General features: G+C 43.7%; 1 protein-coding gene across 1 annotated transcript in view; it reads left to right on the top strand.

The window, feature by feature from the left end:
- Nucleotides 1-22757, top strand: part of LOC126477208 (high-affinity choline transporter 1) — a 361021-nt gene that overhangs the window by 192262 nt on the left and 146002 nt on the right. The window contains exon 4 of the mRNA XM_050103600.1: nucleotides 12882-12989. Coding sequence (XP_049959557.1) covers nucleotides 12882-12989 — 108 coding nt within the window. The remainder of the gene's footprint in view (nucleotides 1-12881; nucleotides 12990-22757) is intronic.

Genomic DNA, 22757 nt, shown 5'->3' with positions numbered 1-22757 from the left:
TTCGACCATCGTCACTCATTCTGCTGACCAAATGTAGGATGTCATGTACTGTCTTCCCTGTCTCATTCTCTAACCTAGTTCCCTCAATGTCTTCTGGTGTAATCCGACTTATTATATTACTCTTATTTATGTTCATCTTATAATCTTTTTTCAAGATACTGTGTGTTCCATTCAACATTATTCGAAGTTTCTGGCTGTCTCTGACAAAACCACAGAGTCATCAGCAAGCCTCAAAGCTTTTACTTCTTCTCCGTGAAATTAAATCACCTTCCCAGATATCTCCCTGGTTTGTTTTACTGCTCGCTCGGTCTACAGATTGAATAACATTGATGTTAGGCAACTACCATGTCTCGCTTCCTGCTCAACCACTGCTTCTCTTTCATGCCCCTTGAACATTACAAATGCCGTCTATTTTCTGTAAGTTGTAAATAGCATTTCGCTCCCTGTGTTTTAACCCTACTACTTTCAAAATTTTGAAGAGTATTTTCCAGTAAACGTATTCAAAAATATTTTCTCAAATCTAGACATGCGATAAACGTACGTTTGCCTTTCTTTAGTCTATCTTCTAACATAAGTCGCAGGAAAGTCATGGATCAGTATTGCCTCGCATATTTCTACACTCCTCCAGATTCCAAACTGGTCTTCGCCGAGGTCGGCAATACCGATTGCTCCATTCTTCTGTAAATATTCATGTCAGTATTTTGTGATCATGTTCGAAAATATTCACACTTGCTTTCTTTCGAGTATGAGTTATTACATTCTTCTTCAAGTTATGGCAGCACGACAGGAAAAAAAGAGAAGTAGTGGTGGTGAGAAATGAGTATAGATATAAATGAGGAGTTTACTGAGTTTCCATGCAGCAAAATGAGCTGAGTATTGAATATGACGATTTTAGTCTGTGTCCAAATCGACAGTCCTTCCTCACATTAGTTTTTCTTTCACTTACTCTCCTCCATGGAACCACGAATATGGTATAGCAGTCTCCACTTGTATTGGAAATGCAGGACATATAAGGGGTTTGCCGTGTTTTGGCGCTTGCAGGTAAAACGCAGAGATTCCCTTACACTGCACAAACCTGCACAAGCCGCAAGTTCGTTGTCATTGAAGTGCGTTGTAAAATAACTGGTGAGTTGGGTAACGCTCTCAAATCCACTAGATGATAAGTTCGAAACTGGAGATGCCAACAGATTTTGTACTGACAAAACACGAAGAAGATAAAGCTATAAACTGCTAGTAAGACGTTCAGCATATCTTCGGTTACAAAGTCACACGTATCACAGTTCACATTAGAAACGATCACAATTATATTTTATTAAGTCTTGTAGAAACCATGTTCATAAAAATTGTATACAATGTTACTCTACTCCTCTCTGCTTTGTATGCAGAGTCGCATTATCTGAACACAATATTGTGTGGCGCGCATCTGGGATCTTATTTGTGCGGCCAGTAATGTTAATCGTTCCGTTCAATCCCCTTGCTTCAGACTAACCAGACAGCCCGAATCACTCAGCTTCGTAGCGCCCTTTTAGCGGAAGCCGAAGCCTCACCAAGTGCTTCGTCTGAATGGTTTTATTCTGATGAAAATTGTCATAAAAAATAAGACCCGAAATAAGTGGATTAAGGTCATCAGTACCTAAGCTTACACAGTACTTAACCTAAATTATCCTAAGGACAAACACACACACACCCATGCCCGAGGGAGGACTCGAACCTCCGCCAGGACCAGCCGCACAGTCCATGACTCCAGCGCCCGAGACGCTCGGCTAATCCCGCGCGGCGATAAAAGTGTAAAACAGAAAAATATACCCGACCGAACATTCGTCTACATACACATCTACATGATTACTGTGCAATTCACAATTAAGTGCCTGGCAGGTGGTTCATCGAACCACCTTTAAGCTACTTCACTACCGTTCCAGTCTCGAAGAGCGTGCGCGAAAAATGAACACTTAAGTCTTTCCGTAGAAGGTCTCTTTTATTATGATGATCATTTTTTCCTATGTAAGTGGACGCCACCAAAATTCAGGATGTTTCAAAAAGAATATACTGATTACAAAGTAGTATTTTGTCCAAACTATCGATCGCTGTGCCTCGGCTCGGCTATTGAAGAAACGAATACAAAGTCTAGTTTATATTAATAGCCGCTAGATGTCCGTTGTCTTCTGTTTTGCTTGGTAACCGTCATATGTTCAAAATGGCTACTCCGCAGCAGAAATCATTTTGTGTTCTCGAGTTTGCGAAGTGCAATTCCGTGATTACAGTGCAAAGACGTCTCAGGTTGAAGTACCAGATTGATCCTCCGAATGGGTGGAACATTCCTGATGGTATCGACACTGCATATGTATGTAAAGGAAAGAGTCCTGGCCGCCCTCGTGTTCCTGAAGAAAATGTTGCACGAATTCAGACTGCTCTCCAACATAGTCCTTCAAAATCAACTTGTCGTGTTAGTCGCGATTTACAACTACCTACAACAACAATTTGGCGCGTTTTGAGACGTCAGTTGGTTATGACGCCGTACAAGTTACAGCTGTTACAAGCTCTGCGTCCTGATGACAAACGCAAGCGTGTGGCATCTTGCAACGAGATTCTTGATGCTATTGACAATGATAACACTTTCGCACAGCGCATCGTGTTCAGTGATCCAGCGACTTTCCATGTTAGTGGTCAGGTAAACAAACACAATGTTCGAATTCGGGGCCTACAGAAACCACGTGCAGCCATTGAACATGTACGAGATTCGCCCAAAGTCAATGTGTTTTGTGAGATATCCCCATCATCTATTTACAGCCCATTCTTCTTTGTTACAAAAGTAGTTGTCTCCGAGGCTGCACGAGGATAACTTCATATTTCAACAAGACGAGGCATCCCCTCACCGGAGCCGCCAAGTGCGTGAATATCTGAATGAGCTGGCGACTTAGCATGACTCAGCTGGGCTCCAGGGTCACCGGATTTGACACCCTCTGACTTCTTCCCGTGGGGTTTCGTTAAAGACAACGCTTATGTGTCACAACTCCCACGGATGAGTTGAAGATCGAATCCGTACTGCCGTAACATCAGTGACGAAGGACATGCTTACCCGAGTATGGGAGGAATTTGAGTATCGATGTGATATTGTTCGTGTAGCTGATGGAGGACATTTTGAACATTTGCAATCTGAACTTGAGAGGTTCGTAAATATGTGTGTGAAGTTTCATATTCGTATGTCTTAAAGTTTAATAAATATAGCATTCGAAATACGTATATTCTTTTCGAAATACCCTGTGTTTTCACACTATAAGGGGAAAGTTGGTGTTTGAATTTTTAAGAAGGTCCTCCCGCAGAGAAAACGACTTTGTTTTAATGACCGCCACCCGAATTCGTGTATCATATCCGTGGCACTCTCTCCCTTATTTCGCAACAGTACAAAACGAGCTGCCCCTCTTTGAACTTCTCCGATGTCCTCCGTCCACCCTGTTTAATGCGCATCCAACACTGCAGAACAGTAATCCAGAAGAGGGCGGACAAGCGTAGCGTAAGCTGTCTCTTTAGTAGGCCTTTTACGTTTCCTAAGTGTTCTGTAAATAAATCGGAGTCTTTGCTTTCTTCACTACGTTATCTATGTCAACGTTCCAATTTAAATTATTCCTAATTGTAATCCTTAAGAATTTAGTTGTGCTTACAGTCTTCAGATTTGCGTGAGTTACTGTGTAACTGAAATTTAGCGGATTCTTTTAGTGCTCTTGTGGGTAACTTCACACTTTTCATGATTTAGAATTAATTTCCGCTTCTTGCAACATACAGACATCATGTCTAAATCATTTTGCAATTAATCTTGATCATTTGATGACTGTAGATTACGCTAAATCACAGCCTAATCTGCAAACAACGTAAGAGGGCTGCTCAGATGGTTTCCTATATCATTTATGTAGATGAGGAACAACACAGAGCATATAACAGTTCCTTGCGAACGCCTGACATTAGTTCCGTTTTACTCGGAGATTCTCCATCAATTATTTCGAAATGCGACCTGTCTGAAAGGAAATCGCGAACCCATTTACACAACTAATACGATACTCCATAGGTACGCAATGTAACCAGAAGTCGCTTGTGAGGAATGAAGTCAAAAACCTTCTGGAAATCTAAAAATAAGTAACCAACGTGGCGTCGATTGTCGATAGCACTCATTATTTCATGAGAATAAAGAGCTAGTTGTGTTTCGCAAGAATGATGTTTTCGGAATCCGTGATGGCTATTTGTCAATAAACCGTTTTCTTCGAGGTGGTTCATAGCGTTCGAGAACAGTATATTTTCTAAAACTCTACTGCAAACAAACTATGGTGATATTGGTCTTTTATTTGTATTCAGCTTGACATATCACAAAATATGAATTATGCTCTATCAAAAATTAAAAAAAAAAAAAACTAAAAGCTTATCGCGTTGGCTTCTGTGTCAGCAGACAATCAGATTATCCTCATAAACTAGCGTAATTTAGCAGTGAACTGGTACTCACCGAACCATATGTTGTCTACCTCTCACCACATTTCTTACGCAAGGCCTCATCTACCGTAATCGCAGCCAAACTATGGAATGAAAGAAAGCTTATTACTCCAAAACCAGAAACATCGCAAAGTCTGAGGGTGCTTCGCATCTTCATATATCTTGTATGCTGTCTCCCAAATATCTGAATAATTCGGAGTGTCCTCTGTTCCTGAGGCCTTGTTTCCAGTACTGTGTAAAATTCTTCATCTAACTCCTCTCCCATTTGTATAATGTGTCTTCAAGCTCATTTACATCGTACAGAACTTATATATATTCCATTTGCTTTTCATCCTTCCGTTCTTGTTTAGTACTGACCTTTCATAGTCACCTGAGTTCTTAACATACATACAGGTGCTTCTCTTTTGTCCAAAAGTTTCTTTACTATTCTGATAGGCGGCATCTATATTTCGCATGGCATGTATTCTTCTACAACTTTACCTCTTTCCTCTAGCTATATTTGCTTAGGCATTTTTTACTTTCTGTCAGTCTCAATTTTAGACGCCTATATTACATTCTGTCTGCTTAATTGAATCGTTGGTCGACGATGCCTTTGAAACGAGCAACAAACTCTGGGTCTCATCATTTCATCACCGTCATCCGTGACAGTGGCTCGATTGGTCTGTGTAAAAAAATTGGACTGCGTAAAACTTGGGAATTTGTACGGGTGCTGATGACCGCGCAGTTGAGCGTCCTACAAACCAAACATCAGCATCATCAACAACAAACTATGGTTCTTCCAACTTATCTTTTTCCCATATACATGATTTCCTACCCTTACGCAGTTTTTCCCATCTTAATCTGCAGTTCATAACCAATAAATTATGGTCGGACACCACATCAGCCCCTAGAAATGATTTCCAGTTTATAACCTGGTTTATAAGTGTGTGTCTTATCATGATATAATCTATATCAAACCTTCCAGAGACTCTAGATCTCATCAACGTAAACGAGTACAACCCTCTGTTACTATAGGTTATCCGTCTTGAGCTGACTGCGATTTAACTAAAAACAATTACACCAGACACGTTTCGCTTTTATTTACAAAGCATCTTGTGTGGTTTTTCTGCAAAGTGGAGACATTCGTTTGTACATTTTTGGTTGTTTTAGGATAAAAAAAGCGTTTTGTCTATGAAGTTGGCCTGCAAGTTACTTACGGTGCTTCTCTACAGTACAACCTTCTTTCACGATTCGTAAACAAAGTGTTAGCAATGATTAAATTGTGCTCTGTTTAAAATTCTACCAGGTCGCTTCCCATTTAATCCCTTTCCCCCAGTCCATGTTCTCCAACATATTTTCGTTATTTTCCTTTTCCTACTATTGAATTTCAGTTCTCTATAAAATTAAAATATTTGTCTCCGATGACGATCTGATCTACGTCTTTTGTCTCATCGTATTTTCTTTCAGAGATGGTAGGTGTTGTTACACAGGTTTGATACCTAGGTAAATACAGCACCGAACGACTTACTCAATATTTATTAACTAAGTACTACAAATTCCGAGAGTGAAAATTAAACAACTTCATGCCAGTAAAAGTCCTCGTATACAATTCCGTAGGTTAACTGAGCAGTTTAAGTACAATGAGGGGCCACCTTCACTCCTGGGACATGAACGTGTTGCTCCGCTGCTTAGGTGTTAAAATACATACGGTGCTTGTTGACACTAAATTATTACACACAACGGAGTCTCTGCTCATCCCTACCACGCTAACTAAGCATTTAGTATGCACAGTATTTTAGTAAGTTACTCCCAGCGCGGAGGTAAAACAAAAGGCCATGTTATTGAACAAGCTTACAATAATGTCCATTAAATAACTAGCATGAGCAGCATTACGTAACCTTTCAAACTCCGAGATAATCCCAGATAACATTAAAGCAATTAACAACAACAAAAATCTTGCTTACAATAACTGTTTATAATACGTCTGTCAACACTTCCCGCCCAACGTTGTGATCCAAAATTTCGAGTACGTTTAACACAGGAACCGCCAGGGTTCGCTCTTACTCAGTATACAACACTACAAATTGACAGTGTGCCATTCACTCATAACATCCACAATGATGCAGTAAATATACCCATTCCCGGAACGCACCGCCTGCGAACATCATTCTAGGACCCTTGTACAAATAACACCAACAGCATGGAAACAAATCTAGGTGTACCCTGACTAATCCTAGCCAGAAGTCGAAAAGAGGGGGCACGCCAGAAACTCACTCTACAATATTAAAAAGACATATGGGGACGACAGTCAGAATGTACTACTTTCATTCCATATGTCGGCCGGGGTGGCCGAGCGGCTCTAGGCGCTACAGTCTGGAACCGCGCGACCGCTACAGTCGCAGGTTCGAATCTTGTCTCGGGCATGGATGTGTGTGATGTCCTTAGGTTAGTTAGGTTTAAGTAGTTCTAAGTTCTAGGGGACTGATGACCTCAGATGTTAAGTCCCATAGTGCTCAGAGCCATTTGAACCATTTTTTTGTTCTTCTTGCGCCGTTCTCTATCCATATCTATCTATCTATCTATTCCAAATCTGATTGAATAGCAGTGACACATTACTGCCCTTAAATAGATTCAAATAAAGTAATTGCAAAGACTTAACATAAATTAAAGAAAAAGGGTAGGTGTCACCAGATGGTGGTTGCGCGTATTGTCGTCTGTCATACGGACGGTTCGGCGCGGTAAACAAAAATTACTCCACACCGAATTCAGCGTGAAGCTGAGAACGCAACATGTAAGGAAAATTAACCAGGATCAAAAATTTGTAGCACTGGTATATGCCACACAACGACTTCGTTGTCAGTAGACGAATGACAGAATCATTCTTTGCTTAACTTGCGTGAAATTACTGCAAGATACAAATAAGATAACCGGTCTAAGTATCTCAGAGACGTGTAGCGGAAGACGCAGTTAAAAGTAATGACTCAACACGGAAAGCGTTCAGTCATTAACGTCCGCTAACAATGTGCCGTCGACGCTTCCGTTCCAGCTGCCATCCTCTGAAAACACATCGTACCAATTAAAAAATCATATAAAAGTAACATGATTTTTGTTATAAATAAAAAGTGGCCGAATAAATTTAACTTCATACTATGTTAAGGAAACCTGGTTATCATTTACGTAATAATGTTTACAATGAGAACAGCAGAATGGTTTCCGTACCTTGCGAGAGCGAGACAACGGAAGACAGAATTCACAAGAGATGAAAAAACATCCGAAGTACAAAAATATCAGACGAACGAAATTAGTTCAGCGATTAGATATGAGATTTTAGGAGTCGATGCACTCATGTAAGTGCGTAAACATAAAGTAAGAGCGCAAAAAATGGTTCAAATGGCTCTGAGCACTATGGGACTTAACTTCTAAGGTCATCAGTCCCCTAGAACTTAGAACTACTTAAACCTAACTAACCTAAGGACATCACACACATCCATGCCCGAGGCAGGATTCGAACCTGCGACCGTAGCGCCCGCGCGGTTCCAGACTGTAGCGCCTTTAACCGCTTGGCCACCGCGGCCGGCGTAAGAGCGCAGGTGCGTCGTTTGCAAACTTATTTCATAAACAATTCATACACACGAAATAGGATGAAATAAAAAGATATAATACAGCAGCTATCCAAGACATAATGAAATTTTCACTCTGCAGCGGAATGTCCACTGATATGAAACTTTGTGGCAGATGAAGGCTTTGAACATCTAAAGAAGAGCGGCACGTTTCGTTACAGGTTCATTTAGGAAGCGTGAAAGCGCCACGGAGAGGTTCAGCCAACTGCACAACTCCGCAAGAGAGGCTTTCTGCATTACAACCTAAGGTGGCTTATGGAGTACAGATGTAAATGTAAAAGTAGATGTAAACCTGACGTTAGTTCCAGAACTTAATTATTTTCGTTATTAATTCTGATCTACCTCTCGAAATGAAAATATCTCACTACATCCTCGGGTACTTGTACATGGTAATTAATTTACCACCTTCCATCGTAAGTGATACGATCTGTACCGAAGTTTATGTTTTTTCCGTAGTCATACCATTTTCAGTGGCTTCGCTTTTCAGAGTATCATTATTTCTTCAGTGATTGAGAGAGATACAATCCGAAATAGGAAGCAGATATTCTTGTTCTGCTGGTACCACAACAACTGAATATACAGGGTGAGTCACCTAACGTTACCGCTGGATATATTTCGTAAACCACATCAAATACTGACGAATCGATTCCACAGACCGAACGTGAGGAGAGGGGCTAGTGTAATTGGTTAATACAAACCATTAAAAAATGCACGGAAGTATGTTTTTTAACACAAACCTACGTTTTTTTAAATGGAACCACGTTAGTTTTGTTAGCACATCTGAACATATAAACAAATACGTAATCGGTGCCGTGTGTTGCATTGTAAAATATTAATTACATCCGGAGATATTGTAACCTAAAGTTGACGCTTGAAACCTCCGACGTTCAGTTGCGTGTTGTAACAAACACAGGCCACGGTCGGCGGGCAGCATCTGCAGGGACATGTTTACGATAACGACCGTGTTTACGAGTGTGGCTGTAGTGCACTGTTATGGTTTGATCTAGCTGTCGCAGTGTCCGCATGTAGCGCTTGCTGCTATTGTTTTTCTGCATTCGTCTCCCCACGCAAACCAACTGTAGTACACCGTGTTACCAGACGTCTGTGATAGTGTAGTGTTGTAGGAACTGTGACCATGCTGTATTCGAACTCTGAAAAGGAGGAGATGATACTCATCTATGGCGAGTGTCGACGAAATGCAGCTGAAGCCTGCAGAGTGTATGCAGAACGGTACCCGGACAGAGAGCATCCAACGTGCCGCACATTGCAAAATATCTACCGCCAACTATATGCAACAGGTATGGTCGTAGCCCGCAAACGGGTCCGTAACAGGCCCGTCACAAGAGAAGCGGGTGCAGTTGGTGTGTTAGCTGCTGTTGCCATGAACCCACACATGAGTACACGGGACATTGCGGGAGCAGGTGGACTGAGTCAAAGTAGTGTCATGCGCATACTGCATCGTCACCGCTTTCCCCCATTTAATGTGTCGCTACATCAGCAATTACATGGTGATGACTTTAATCATCGAGTGCAATTCTGTCAATGGGCATTAACAGAGAATGCGTTGCAGTTCTACCTGTTTACCGATGAAGCGGGTTTCACAAACCACGGGGCAGTTAATCTACGGAACATGCATTACTGGTCCGTGGACAATCCTCGCTGGCTCAGACAGGTAGAGCGACAGCGACCGTGGACTGTAAATGTATGGTGCGGAATCATTGGCGACCACCTCATTGGTCCTCACTTCATTGCAGGGGCCCAAACAGCTGCAACAGCCGGCCGAAGTGGCCGTGCGGTTAAAGGCGCTGCAGTCTGGAACCGCAAGACCGCTACGGTCGCAGGTTCGAATCCTGCCTCGGGCATGGATGTTTGTGATGTCCTTAGGTTAGTTAGGTTTAACTAGTTCTAAGTTCTAGGGGACTAATGACCTCAGCAGTTGAGTCCCATAGTGCTCAGAGCTATTTGAACCATATATCCAGCTGCAACATACATCGCGTTTCTACAGAATGATCTGCCAACATTGCTCGAAAATGTCCCACTGGAAACGCGTCGACGTATGTGGTATCAGCATGATGGTGCACCTGCACATTCCGCAATTAACACTAGGCTGACCCTCGACAGGATGTTCGACGGGTGTTTGTTTCATAGGACGTGGAGGACGCATAAATTGGCCAGCCCGTTCTCCTGATCTTACACCTCTGGACTTCTTTCTGTGGGGTACGTTAAAGGAGAATGTGTACCGTGATGTGCCTACAACCCCAAAGGATATGAAACAACGTATTGTGGCAGCCTGCGGCGACATTACACCAGATGTACTGCGGCGTGTACGACATTCATTACGCCAGAGATTGCAATTGTGTGCAGCAAATGATGGCCACCACATTGAACATCTATTTGCCTGACATGTCGGGACACACTCTATTCCACTCCGTAATTGAAAACGGAAACCACGTGTGTACGTGTACCTCATCCCTCATGGTAATGTACATGTGCGTCAGTGAAAAAGACCAATAAAAAGGTGTTAGCATGTGGACGTAATGTGCTGTTCCAATCTCTTCTGTACCTAAGGTCCATCACCGTTCCCTGTGGATCCCTACGTAATTCGGTGCTCTCCGATACACACGATCGAACAGCGGAGGAGTGGTACTCAAGCGTCAACTTTAGGTTACAATATTTCCGGATGTAATTAACATTTTACAATGCAACAAACGGCACTGATTACGTATTTGTTTATATGTTCAGATGTGCTAACAAAACTAACGTGGTTCCATTTAAAAAATCATAGGTTTGTGTTAAAAAAATACTTCCGTGCATTTTTTTTATGGTTTGTATTAACCAAGTACACTAGCCCCTCTCCTCACGTTCGGTCTGTGGAATCGATTCGTCAGTATTTGATGTGGTTTACGAAATATATCCAGCGGACCAGACGAGATACCCTTAAGATTCTACAGTGATTATGCTAAAGAACTTGCCCCCTTTCTATCAGCAATTTATCGTAGATCGCTGGAAGAACGTAAAGTACCTAGCGACTGGAAGAAAGCGCAGGTCGTTCCCATTTTCAAGAAGGGTCATAAATCAGATGCGAATAATTATAGGCCTATTTCGCTTACGTCAATCTGTTGTAGAATAATGGAACATGTTTTGTGTTCTCGTATTATGACGTTCTTAGATAATACAAATCTCCTTCATCATAACCAACATGGATTCCGCAAACAGAGATCATGTGAAACTCAGCTCGCCCTATTTGCCCAAGAAATTCACAGTGCCGTAGACACTGGCGAGCAGATTGATGCCGTATTCCTGGACTTCAGGAAGGCATTTGATACGGTTCCGCACTTACGTTTAGTGAAAAAAATACGAGCTTACGGAATATCGGACCAGGTTTGTGATTGAATTCAGGATTTCCTAGAAGAAAGAACACAACATGTCATTCTTAACGGTTCAAAATCTGCAGATGTAGAGGTAATTTCGGGAGTACCGCAGGGAAGCGTGATAGGACCTTTATTGTTTACAATATACATAAATGACTTAGTTGACAACATCGGTAGCTCCGTGAGGCTATTTGCAGATGACACGGTTGTCTACAAGAAAGTAGCAACATCAGAAGACTCGTACGTACTCCAGGAGGACCTGCAGAGGATTAATGCATGGTGCGACAGCTGGCAGCTTTCCCTAAACGTAGATAAATGTAATATAATGCGCATACATAGGGGCAGAAATCCATTCCAGTACGATTATGCCATAGGTGGTAAATCATTGGAAGCGGTAACGACCGTAAAATACTTAGGAGTTACTATCCGGAGCGATCTGAAGTGGAATGATCACATAAAACAAATAGTGGGAAAAGCAGGCGCCAGGTTGAGATTCATAGGAAGAATTCTAAGAAAATGTGACTCATCGACGAAAGAAGTAGCTTACAAAACGCTTGTTCGTCCGATTCTTGAGTATTGCTCATCAGTATGGGACCCTTACCAGGTTGGATTAATAGAAGAGATAGACATGATCCAGCGAAAAGCAGCGCGATTCGTCATGGGGACATTTAGTCAGCGCGAGAGCGTTACGGAGATGCTGAACAAGCTCCAGTGGCGGACACTTCAAGAAAGGCGTTACGCAATACGGAGAGGTTTATTATCGAAATTACGAGAGAGCACATTCCGGGAAGAGATGGGCAACATATTACTACCGCCCACATATATCTCGCGTAATGATCACAACGAAAAGATCCGAGAAATTAGAGCAAATACGGAGACTTACAAGCAGTCGTTCTTTCCACGCACAATTCGTGAATGGAACAGGGAAGGGGGGATCAGATAGTGGTACAATAAGTACCCTCCGCCACACACCGTAAGGTGGCTCGCGGAGTATAGATGTAGATGTAGATGTAGATTTAGGTGACTCACCCTGTATACTGGCTACTTCATATGTATATTGTTATGCTCACAAGAGAATGACTGTGTTGACTTTTGGAAATGGCGAAAGTCCTTTACAACTGTTTATTGCATACGTAATAGAAATCAAACAATCAAATTATATTGTAGTTTCACTCCCAGTACTAGTTTCGAACAATGCCGACATCGTCACATGTTTTCTGATTTAATGCATTTTATTTCTTGATAGTACTGTCCTCGGCATTAACAATTAAAATACATGCAACTGAGTCATATCCGTTGTCTAAATAAAACTGGTACTTGCTTGAGCACTGAAGGGTCTCATTTCAATAAACATTTTTGTTGTTGACGAAATTAGCAGTACATAACGTTGAGAGGTAGACGCAGGTTTCATAGGAGGGTGCTTGTCGTGTTTCAGCGACGTGGGTGGGCGGCGGCTACATCAACGGCACCGCCGAGGCCATCTACCGGTATGGGCTTGTCTGGTGCCAGGCGCCCTTTGGTTACGCCCTCAGCCTCGTCTTCGGTAAGTCTCTGCTTGCATATATTTTTGTCTTAGAACTAAGCTTAGCTGACAAAATGTTTGTCCCCATCTTAAAAGAGCACGCTGGATGCTCTGAGCAGCTTCAGAGGTGTAGAACTCATACTTGGCGGGCAATTGGCCCACCACCGCTGACGTAACCGTAGCAGTAATGTGGTGTGTATGAGCCATCAGGTTGTATGGATCCTACGCATTAAGATGGGTCGACTTGGAGATGTGAATGAATGTCACAAAGGGACTATGGTGTTCGCACATTTCCGTGAGTACACCGTGAACGAAGTTGCCCGATTTGTCCAACGTGTCTACAATGAGCAGTGTATCACTGTCAGCAGTGTAACGAGGGTCAGTATAGTGTCCGTAAAAGGTATCTTTTACAGAGGCTCTTGCGTAAGGAAAAACAGTTTCAATTAAATGATGTGTGTTAAGTCCGTAGAATCCAGTTAGTTCTAGACACTCACACTTTTCTAAAAAAAAAATTGAACTCCACCAATTCCAGTGAGCCATCTCAATTCTATCTCCACGATACGTTACAAATTATATTGCTTGAAGTTTGTGTCCGAAACGGTCGTCATTCACCGGTGAAACAGTTAATTAAATCTTGATTGCAAGCCTCATAGCAATACGTAAGCGGGTTTGGCTGACCAATTAAACACTTCAGTTTAATATTTAAAGCAAATAACAGAGCATTAAGCTAGCGGGCGTTATTAACTATCAGCTACTAAGCAAATATTCTTAAACCAGCGGTGGCCGTAAGTGACCAGTACAGAAATAATCAGATTAAATATTTAAAGCAAAACTAGACAGCATTAAACAACTGGCCATTACCGCCAGAGCAGCTAGATTCATTACACAATACCAAGAGTAATTTTACTAAGAGAACACACAAGAAAAACTGATAGTATAAGTATATGAATAAGCAAATACACTGTCGGAACAAAATTGCAACACCAATAAATAGAAAGGAATGAAGATCCGGGGATGCAATTGCCTACGTAACATTTAAGTGATAAATATTGTAAGATCACAAGTTAATGTAAGCATGAGATAAGCCATTGCAAATGTGAAATGCTAGTACATTCATAACAGGTATAAGCGCAGGAATGTTGAGCGCAAGCACACAAACGAGCATGGATTGAGTTATACAGGTGCCTGATGTCAGTTTTTGGGATGGAGTTCCATGCCTGTTGCACTTGGCCCGTCATACACGGAAGGTTAATGCTAGCTGTGGACGACGCTGGAGTTGTCCGATGATGTCTCATGTGTTTTCGACTGGAGACTGATCTGATGGTCGACCAGGCCAAGACAACATCTCGACACTCCGTAGTGCAGATTGGGTTATAAAAGTGATACGTGGGTGAGCGTTATGCTGTTGGAGAACATCCTCTGGAAAGCTGATCATGAACGGCAGCTAGACACGTCGAATCACCAGATTGATTTACAGATTTGCAGTCAGGGTGTTTGGGATAATCAAGAGAGCGCTCCTGCTGTCGTATGAAATTGTAAGCCCTCAACTGGCCCTGTTATAGCCAACACACGGCCATTGCTGGCACCAATTCAGAATAAGCGTTCATAAGAAAACACAACAGGCCTCCACCCTGACTGTCAATGAGTTCTCGCTTGATGCCACTGAAGTCGCAGATGGAGGTGGTTTAGGGTCAGCGGAGAGCACACCACAGGGCGTCTGGCTCGGAACTGACCTTGAAGTAACCGATTTTAACAGTACGTTGTGTCATTGTGGTGTCCACTGCTGTCGAATTGCTGCAGCTTATGAAGTACGATGCGGCAGAGCCACATCCTCTTGGTAACGCCACTTGGCCGTCGGAGAGCCCGATCATCTTGCGACCCAACATTCTAGTGATCACCACGGCCAGCAATCATGTCGAGTAGCTACGTTACTGCCAGGTCTTTCTGTAATATCGTAGAAGGAACATCTGGTTCCTCGTAGCCGTGTTGCACCAACTCGATCAAACCCAGTGAGGTATTGATAAAGACGTCTTCGTCGCCTTAAAGGCAATCTTGATTAACATCAAGTCACCACGTCCAACCTCAAAGGTAGCTAATGCTCTCGACCGATGCATCGTGTATTTAAAGCGAACCTGATATGCATCCTCAAAGTGGCGCTACTAGCGCCACTCTTATGCGACTGGCGCGAGATGTGAATAGATAACAGTTTTTAGCCTTTCAGCTGAAGAACCAAGCCTAGCAACTTATGCTTACGTCACACAACTCTTCCTTGATACAGCGATTTGTTTTTCTTCGGCGTATTTATTAGTCACAGAAGGCCGTAACTGACCAGTACAAGAAACAATTAAATCCAGTATTTTCAAGAAATATTAGTATTAACCAAGCGGTATTCATACATGGCACGCCAAACTTTCATTCAGCTTACACACAGTGAAAAGCGGAGTTTTACCTTATCTTTTCTAACTGGCAGTGCCTCCCCACACTATACAAGGTAATTTCAAGCGCTGGGCAAATCACAGAGAGCACCACAACAGACAGAAAAATGCAGTTGGCTTCAGCAACATGTACGTTTGAAACGTCCCCTTTGAAGAATTATACACACCTCACAAAAATCTTCGCTACTCAAGCTACTGCAATACAGCGAGCGCCACTACTGCCAGCTAAATAAAAGATTCAAACTATGGAAGGCACTAACTACTGATAGGGATAGTCAGCAAATGAAAGATATTAATAGAGAACAAACAATGTATTTACCTTAATATCATCATATATCTAGCAGTTCACGACAAATTACAAAACTCCGCCATCTCTCTCCCCACATCCACCACTGCTGGCGGCTCACCTCCAACTGCGCAACGCTACGCGCTATCAGCCCAGCTGCCCAACACTACAATGGCGAGTATTACAACAATGCAAAGCAGCCACAGACTGCACACAGCACAGCCAGTGATTTTCATACAGAGGTGGCGTTACCAATAAAAAAACCTAAACAGCCTACTTACACGTTGCCCTTTCGCCATGAGGGCACCTCAACGAAACACACTGTACACAACTGGGTTTAACTCAGAAAATTGTAGTCGCGTCAGTGGCTTACAAAATTTTAGTACTAACCTGTGAATGGGAAAACAGAGCACACACTCGGCGTCGCGCTTCCCTTCCCTTCACAGCCCAAAGCAGATTTGAGCCTTAAACGCGCAGCAAAGTTGTAGCGAGCTGCTCGGAAGCCAAGGAACTTGTTTATAAAGTTCAGGAACACCTACCGTAGTTCCCAAGGCCAGGGGTACTCCAGCCAGACCGCAACCTTTATCAAAACTCGGCGCCAAACTCGGTGCCACAGTCACGGGCCCGGCGCCAACAGCCTTCTTCGGTCTGGTGCACACATTTCCCGTTGACAGCGGCCCTCGCGTTGACCTCAGCTGTGGGCGTGTACAAAACGCCGATCCCCAAAGCCGACCGTTCGCAGCATGCCCTCGGTTCACTATGGCCACGGCGCTCTGTCCATCGGCACCTACTTCCAACTTCATTCTTTCCGCCGCGGCTCGCGCCCTCTCGCCTGGAGCAACGCGTCAATATCTATGCCTGTCTTATTCGACAAGGAGTAAAATCGATGGGCAAGCATCAGTTACCTCAAAAATAATCAAACAACTGAATGGTTCATAAAATGTAAAATATAGCCCAGTAACTCGTAACATGGACAAGGAAACTCGTTATACGTTTGTGTGGAACTATTAGACTCTCTCTCAGAACTTTGAAAAGTTTCAGTATCATTTTCAGATCCATAAAACGGTAATGACTGAAGTTATTCCACCACTTGCATATATCTGAAAATATGCTCTGTACGGAACTTCACACGAGAAGTACACTGTGTTTCCAAAAGGTTCACCCTGTTTCACAAGGCTATGTCTTCTAGGTGAATAAAGATAAAATCTTAGTGTATATTTTAAATTGCGCAACGAAACTAGAAACTTCCGTTGGTGCTGGTTGTAAGTTGTCGGTTCCTATGATTGCCAGTGATGCAGATAGCTTCCTCAGTTGCCTGTTTCTTATGTTGAGGAATGTTGGACAAGGATGGAAACTGGTAGGATGAGCCGTATTAAAACTCGTCCGAGTTTCCCAACTGATTATTATTTCCAGCTACAGTTCCCCTGTTCTGCTCAGCCTGCGTCACCAGGTCCTGCAATGCAGAGGACACCACTCCAATGTCTGCAAAACGGCTTGGCGTGGAATGGCTGCCTCAACGAACCGTGCAGTGCCCTGCTTTGTGTCGGGCTTGTACGGCCACAGAATTGTGATGATGTCAGGATGCCCCAGCAGTTGACTGAGCAGTCTCCATCCCTGTCGCCTCGGCACTGCCCACTGGGAACTGTAAGGTGCCCCTTGGCATGCTTCCTGGCTAAGATCGTGGCGACAATGAGCGCCCACGATCTGGCGTCCGAATCTGCGGCCCTCACGTCGGGATGCCTCCAGTGTGTGTTGGGAGCCAACAAGACTGCCCACAGTAGCAAGCCATGGCGTGGCCCGCCACTGGCTGGCTGCGGACACTGTGTTGCCTCAGACGGTCGAACCAGCGATCTGCTGTGGACTGGAATACCGGTGCCCCATCTGCTGCTGATGTGTGTAGCCGGTGGTGGGACACACCCCGCCATCCAGGAGAGCTGTCACACTTAAATGCCTTGTTAGTGAACCTGTGCCTATTTATACGCGGCTGTGCACCTCTTTTTTGCTAACGTGCCGCTCCGAGTCATGTACTCATAACACCTGGGTTGGGCCAGTGGCCCACTTCTGCCTGTAGCTTGCGCCATGCAAACCGCTGCATTTACTCTTTTCAGTGGGTCTACGGCCCTGTAGCCTCCATTCTACTTCGCAACCACTGGTAAGCATAACTTACTGTCAACAGGCCTGCGCCTGGCTGTAACTTGTGCGCTCAGAAATATTGCACCGAAGCTAACCTTTTCCCATCTTAAACGGTGGTGCCACTACATCATTCCCCCCTTCAGAAAGACCCAGTCCCCGGGTCGATCTCTAACTACTCTTAAACTTGTTTGGGTCAGCACATACTTATGGCATATTTACTACTACTACTACTAGAAAATTTAGGTGTGGTCTAGTCCTCTTAAAACACATGACATGAAACAAAACGTAAAAATTCCTTTCTGGATAACCCCTTACCTACCCGTCTTACGCCCTCAGTATCCAATCTACTGGGACTTGGACTACCGTCAGTTCCCTCTTGCTCTTGGAATTGGATCTCTGCCCAGTCAGAATGAAAACAACACACAACAAGGTTAAGGCTGCGATGGCACTTGGCTCAGAGGTGCTCAGGATGATCGTTACTTGCCGTTGCCTTTCCCTGTGTTGAGCAACATGGTGTACAAGCTGCGTGGCTGATATGCGGCCCTCTTGCTCTGAAATGAACTGGTTTATGGATCTCAACAGACGTGACTCCAGAGTTTGATTTAACAAGGTCAGATTCTGCCTTGGCAAAAATTTAAAGATGCCTCTGGCCTGTACAGCTGTGGCTGTGTAACATTCAACTGCGTGACTCCTGAAATTTACGCTGGCAGATGGAAGGTTGGTCCTATTATGTTACACTTAGTTCTATTGATTAAAATTCTGTTCCCCCCGATCTATACATTTCGCTTCGGCAAATACTCCCTGCACAAAACAACTTGCTACTGCTATTAATTTTTTGTAGGTGGAGAAGATCCAATGCATTCCGACCCGTTGCAAGCTCAGTTTTGGCTCCACAATGTCCCTTGGACAGTCTATTTCTTTCCTCCTGGCTAAAAATAACTGCATTGGGCACGTGTCCGGATTGCTGCTTATAGCCCTGGCTGGGCATACCGTTACCTTCCCTCTACAGCAACTCCATAATTCCTCCCTTGTCATCTCGGTGTACCGGCTGTTAACTGCTGAGATCAGCAATACCTTCTCAGTTTTTTCCTAATACCACTTGCTCAACGCTCCCCTTTTCAGTGACCTGAGGACAGGGATCACCATCACCCTTACTTCCTCTTCAAAGAGACTGCTGTCCCTAGCAGGTTCACAATACTCGAAAACACATACAACATATGAAAATACAATGCCTAATTAATCTACACAAACCCAATGACACAAAACCAGAAATAAAAAAAAAAAACTACAAATACTCCACTACTTTCTGGATCGCAGAGCATACGGTATATCATGCTGTACTCTATCTTCTTGGTTGTCTCTGCGCTGAACACCTCTCTTCACTCTCTTTCTTCCTCTTCCCTTTCTGTGACATACCTGGAATCGCACCCAGACAACCCTTAAATGGCCACAAGCGCCCAGTGTGTACTATCGTTGTTCTAGTTGGCAGCTGAAGCTTAACATTAATGGGGCATGTGGTTTCAACTAATGGTATGGCCCTTGATACCTCGTAATGAACTTCTTCGTTTTCACTTTTGGCGTATAGGGACTGGATAGCATTACCCATTGCCCTACTCTATACTGTGGTACACTTCCTTTCCACTTCACTGCGTCTTCCTGCCTTTCCAAAGCCTCTGTATTCGCTTTTTGTACCTGTTTCCAAACATCCTGAATTGTCCTTACGAATTGATGTGCAGATTCACCAGTCCTTCCTTTCTGTAGCTTCACTAAATCGAACGGTGACGGCATTTTTCACCCATACACTACCTCAAATGGAGACAAACTGGTATTGGTATGGACTTTTGCATTGTACGTGCATACAATATGCTTCAAATACTCGTCCCACTGACGGTGATGAGAATTCACTTAAAAACTCAGCATCTTCCCGATCGTTCTGTGTACCCGTTCTGTCCTTCCGTTCGCCTGTGGATGCAACACGCTCGTCCTCAATTTCTTTACGTTCAACAATTTACACAGTTCCTTTATTAAATCTGACATGAAGTTGGTCCCTTGGTAGATAATTATTGTCTCTGGTACACCAAACTTCAAAATACAGTTGTTTATTAATGCTTGCGCGACCATTGCTGCCTGTTGATTTGGCATAGCCAACATCTCCACATACCTCGAAAAATGGTCTATTATTGTCAGAACGAATCTGTTCCCTGATGATGTTCGACTGAAAGGTCCTAAGACGTCAATTCCCAACATAGAAAATGGACGTGTCGCTTATGGCAATCGTTGTAGCTGTATCTGTTTCCGACTCAAATCGATTCTCTGCATTCATGGTATACAATTCTTGACATACTGATCCACATCCACTTTCCTACCTCTCCACCAGTACCTCTCCGCAACTCTCCTATTCGGCGCTCTACACCCTCCATGACCAGATAACATGTGATCGTGTGCTTCTTTTAAAACCTTATCTCTCAGTTTCGCTTTCACTACTACCCTTGTCCCTAACTTAGTTTTCCTGCACAGAAGACCATCGTATATATTAAATTATGGCTGCATCCGATACAATTTACAATCGTCGTCAGCGTCCTGTAACTCTTGGCATACTGCTAGGTCACAACCTATGACTTCTACTTTTGCCACCTTTCTGCTCAGTGTATCCGCATTACCGTGCTTCATCCCAGGCTTGTGCACCACCTCGTAGTCGAATTCACTAAGCCCCACAGCCCACCTAGTGACTCTAGTGGATGGATCCTTCAACCCCAGCAACCACTTCAACGCAGCGTGATCTGTCACTACCCGAAATCTTCTCCCATATAAATAACATTTAAAATATGTGATTCCATAGATAATACGAAGCATCTTCCTCTCTGTTGTTGAGTAATTCCTCTCTGCTGCATTCAACTACCTAGACCCATAAGCTACAAGATGTTCTTTCTCATCAATTTCCTGACTAAGAACACACCCTAATGCTTGATTTGATGCATCATATGCTATTATAAATTCCTTTTCAAAATCTGGAAACAAAAAAACCGGACTTGACTTTAACACTCCTTTCAATTTGTCAAACGCTTTCTGACACTTTTCTGTCCACTCAAATTTCACACCCTTCCGTAACAATCGCGTGAATCGTTGTGCTAAATCTGCAAAACCCTACACGAACTTTCGATAGAAATTGCAAATTCCGACGAATGATTGCACTTCCTTAACTGTTTTTGGCTCCCAAAAATCCCTTACAGCGTGTACCAACCTCGGATCTATTCACACTCTGTCCTTATTGATGATATGACCTAAATATTTCACTTCTTTCAATGCAGAATGACACTTCTCCAGGCTTAACTTCAAACAAGGTGCTCTTAACTTCATGAAGACTTCTCTTAACCGCTGTCGATGTTGCTCCATACTACTTGAAAACACTATAATGTCACCCAAATAGGCAAGACACTGCCGTGGTTTCAAACCCCTTAACACACTGTCTAGCAACCTCTGAAACGTTGCTGGTGCGTTTTTCACACCTAAAGGTATTCTGGTGTACTGGTAATGGCCTCCTGGAGTATCGAAAGCAGTTTCTGGACGATCCTCTGGAGCCACCTCTAACTGATGATAACCACTTGTCAAATCCATCGTCGAAAAGTACTGGCACTGTTCTAAGTGATTCAAAGTCTCTGATATGTTCGGAATGGGGTATGCATCTGTTACTGTCTTATTATTGAGGTATCGACAGTCACAACAGAATCTGTATTTCTTAGTTCCATCCATAGATCTTTTAGGCACAAGGACAATGACCACTTCCCAGCAACTATTACTATGCTCTATAATACCGTCCACAAGCTGTTGATCAATGAAGTTCTCCACAATCGCCTGCAAATACCTCGGTATTCTGTATGGTTTACGGTAAACAGGTGCTTCGTTACCTGTTGGTATCCTATGTTGAACTAATGGAGCTGCTGGTAATGTCCCTTGTGGAAACAACAAATCCTTAAATTCCCACAACAATTCTTCCATATGCTCTTTTTCTCCTCCTTTCAAATGCTCAACCTTGTTACGCAATGCAGTTCTATCGACAGTTAGTGGTTGATCGCTGGCCGGCCGGAGTGGCTGAGCGGTTCTAGGCGCTACAGTCTGGAAGCGCGTGACCGCTACGGTCGCAGGTTCGAATCCTGCCTCGGGCATGGATGTGTGTGATGTCTTTAGGTTAGTTAGGTTTAAGTAGTTCTAAGTTCTAGGGGCTGATGACCACAGCAGTTAAGTCCCATAGTGCACAGAGCCATTTGAACCCTTTTTTTGGTTGATCGCTATGCCTACCTCTCGAACACCAGTCTTCATCATCTGGTACATCCAAATTCGCTACTAAAACTCCTTTTCTCAAATTCGCATCTACAGTGCTAAAATGTAGAGGGATGTTAGATGAGGATGGAAACTGTCAGGATGCACCGTATTAAAAGTCGTCTGAGTTTCCCAAATGATTTATTATTTCCAGCTACAGTGCCCCATTCCTCTTGGTCTGTGTCACTGGATCCCGCAATGCTGAGGACGCCATTTCGCTATCTACGAAACAGCTTGGCATGGAATGGCTGCCTCAGCGACCCGTGTAATGGTCTCTTATGTGTCGGCCTTGTACGGCCGCAGAGTTATGACAATGTCAGGATGCACCGGCAGTCGACTCAGTGGTCTCTGTCCCTGCCGCCTCAGTGCCGCCCACTGGGAGCTGTAAGGCAGTCCGTGGCGTGCTTCCACCCCAACACGGCTAAGATTGTGGTGACAACGAGCACCCACTATCCGGCATCCGAATCTGCAGCTCTCATCTTGGGATGCCTCCGGCATGTGTTGGGAGCCAACAACACTGCCCACAGTAGCGAGCCATGGTGTGGCCCGCCACTGGCTGTATGCAGACTCCGCGTTGGCCTCAGAGGGTCGAACCAGCGACCTGCTGTGGACTGGGAC

Source organism: Schistocerca serialis, chromosome 1, assembly GCF_023864345.2.
Source record: "Schistocerca serialis cubense isolate TAMUIC-IGC-003099 chromosome 1, iqSchSeri2.2, whole genome shotgun sequence".
Classification (NCBI taxonomy): domain Eukaryota; kingdom Metazoa; phylum Arthropoda; class Insecta; order Orthoptera; family Acrididae; genus Schistocerca; species Schistocerca serialis.
Note: the sequence above shows the minus strand (reverse complement) of the source record. Positions and strands in the feature narration are given on the sequence as shown.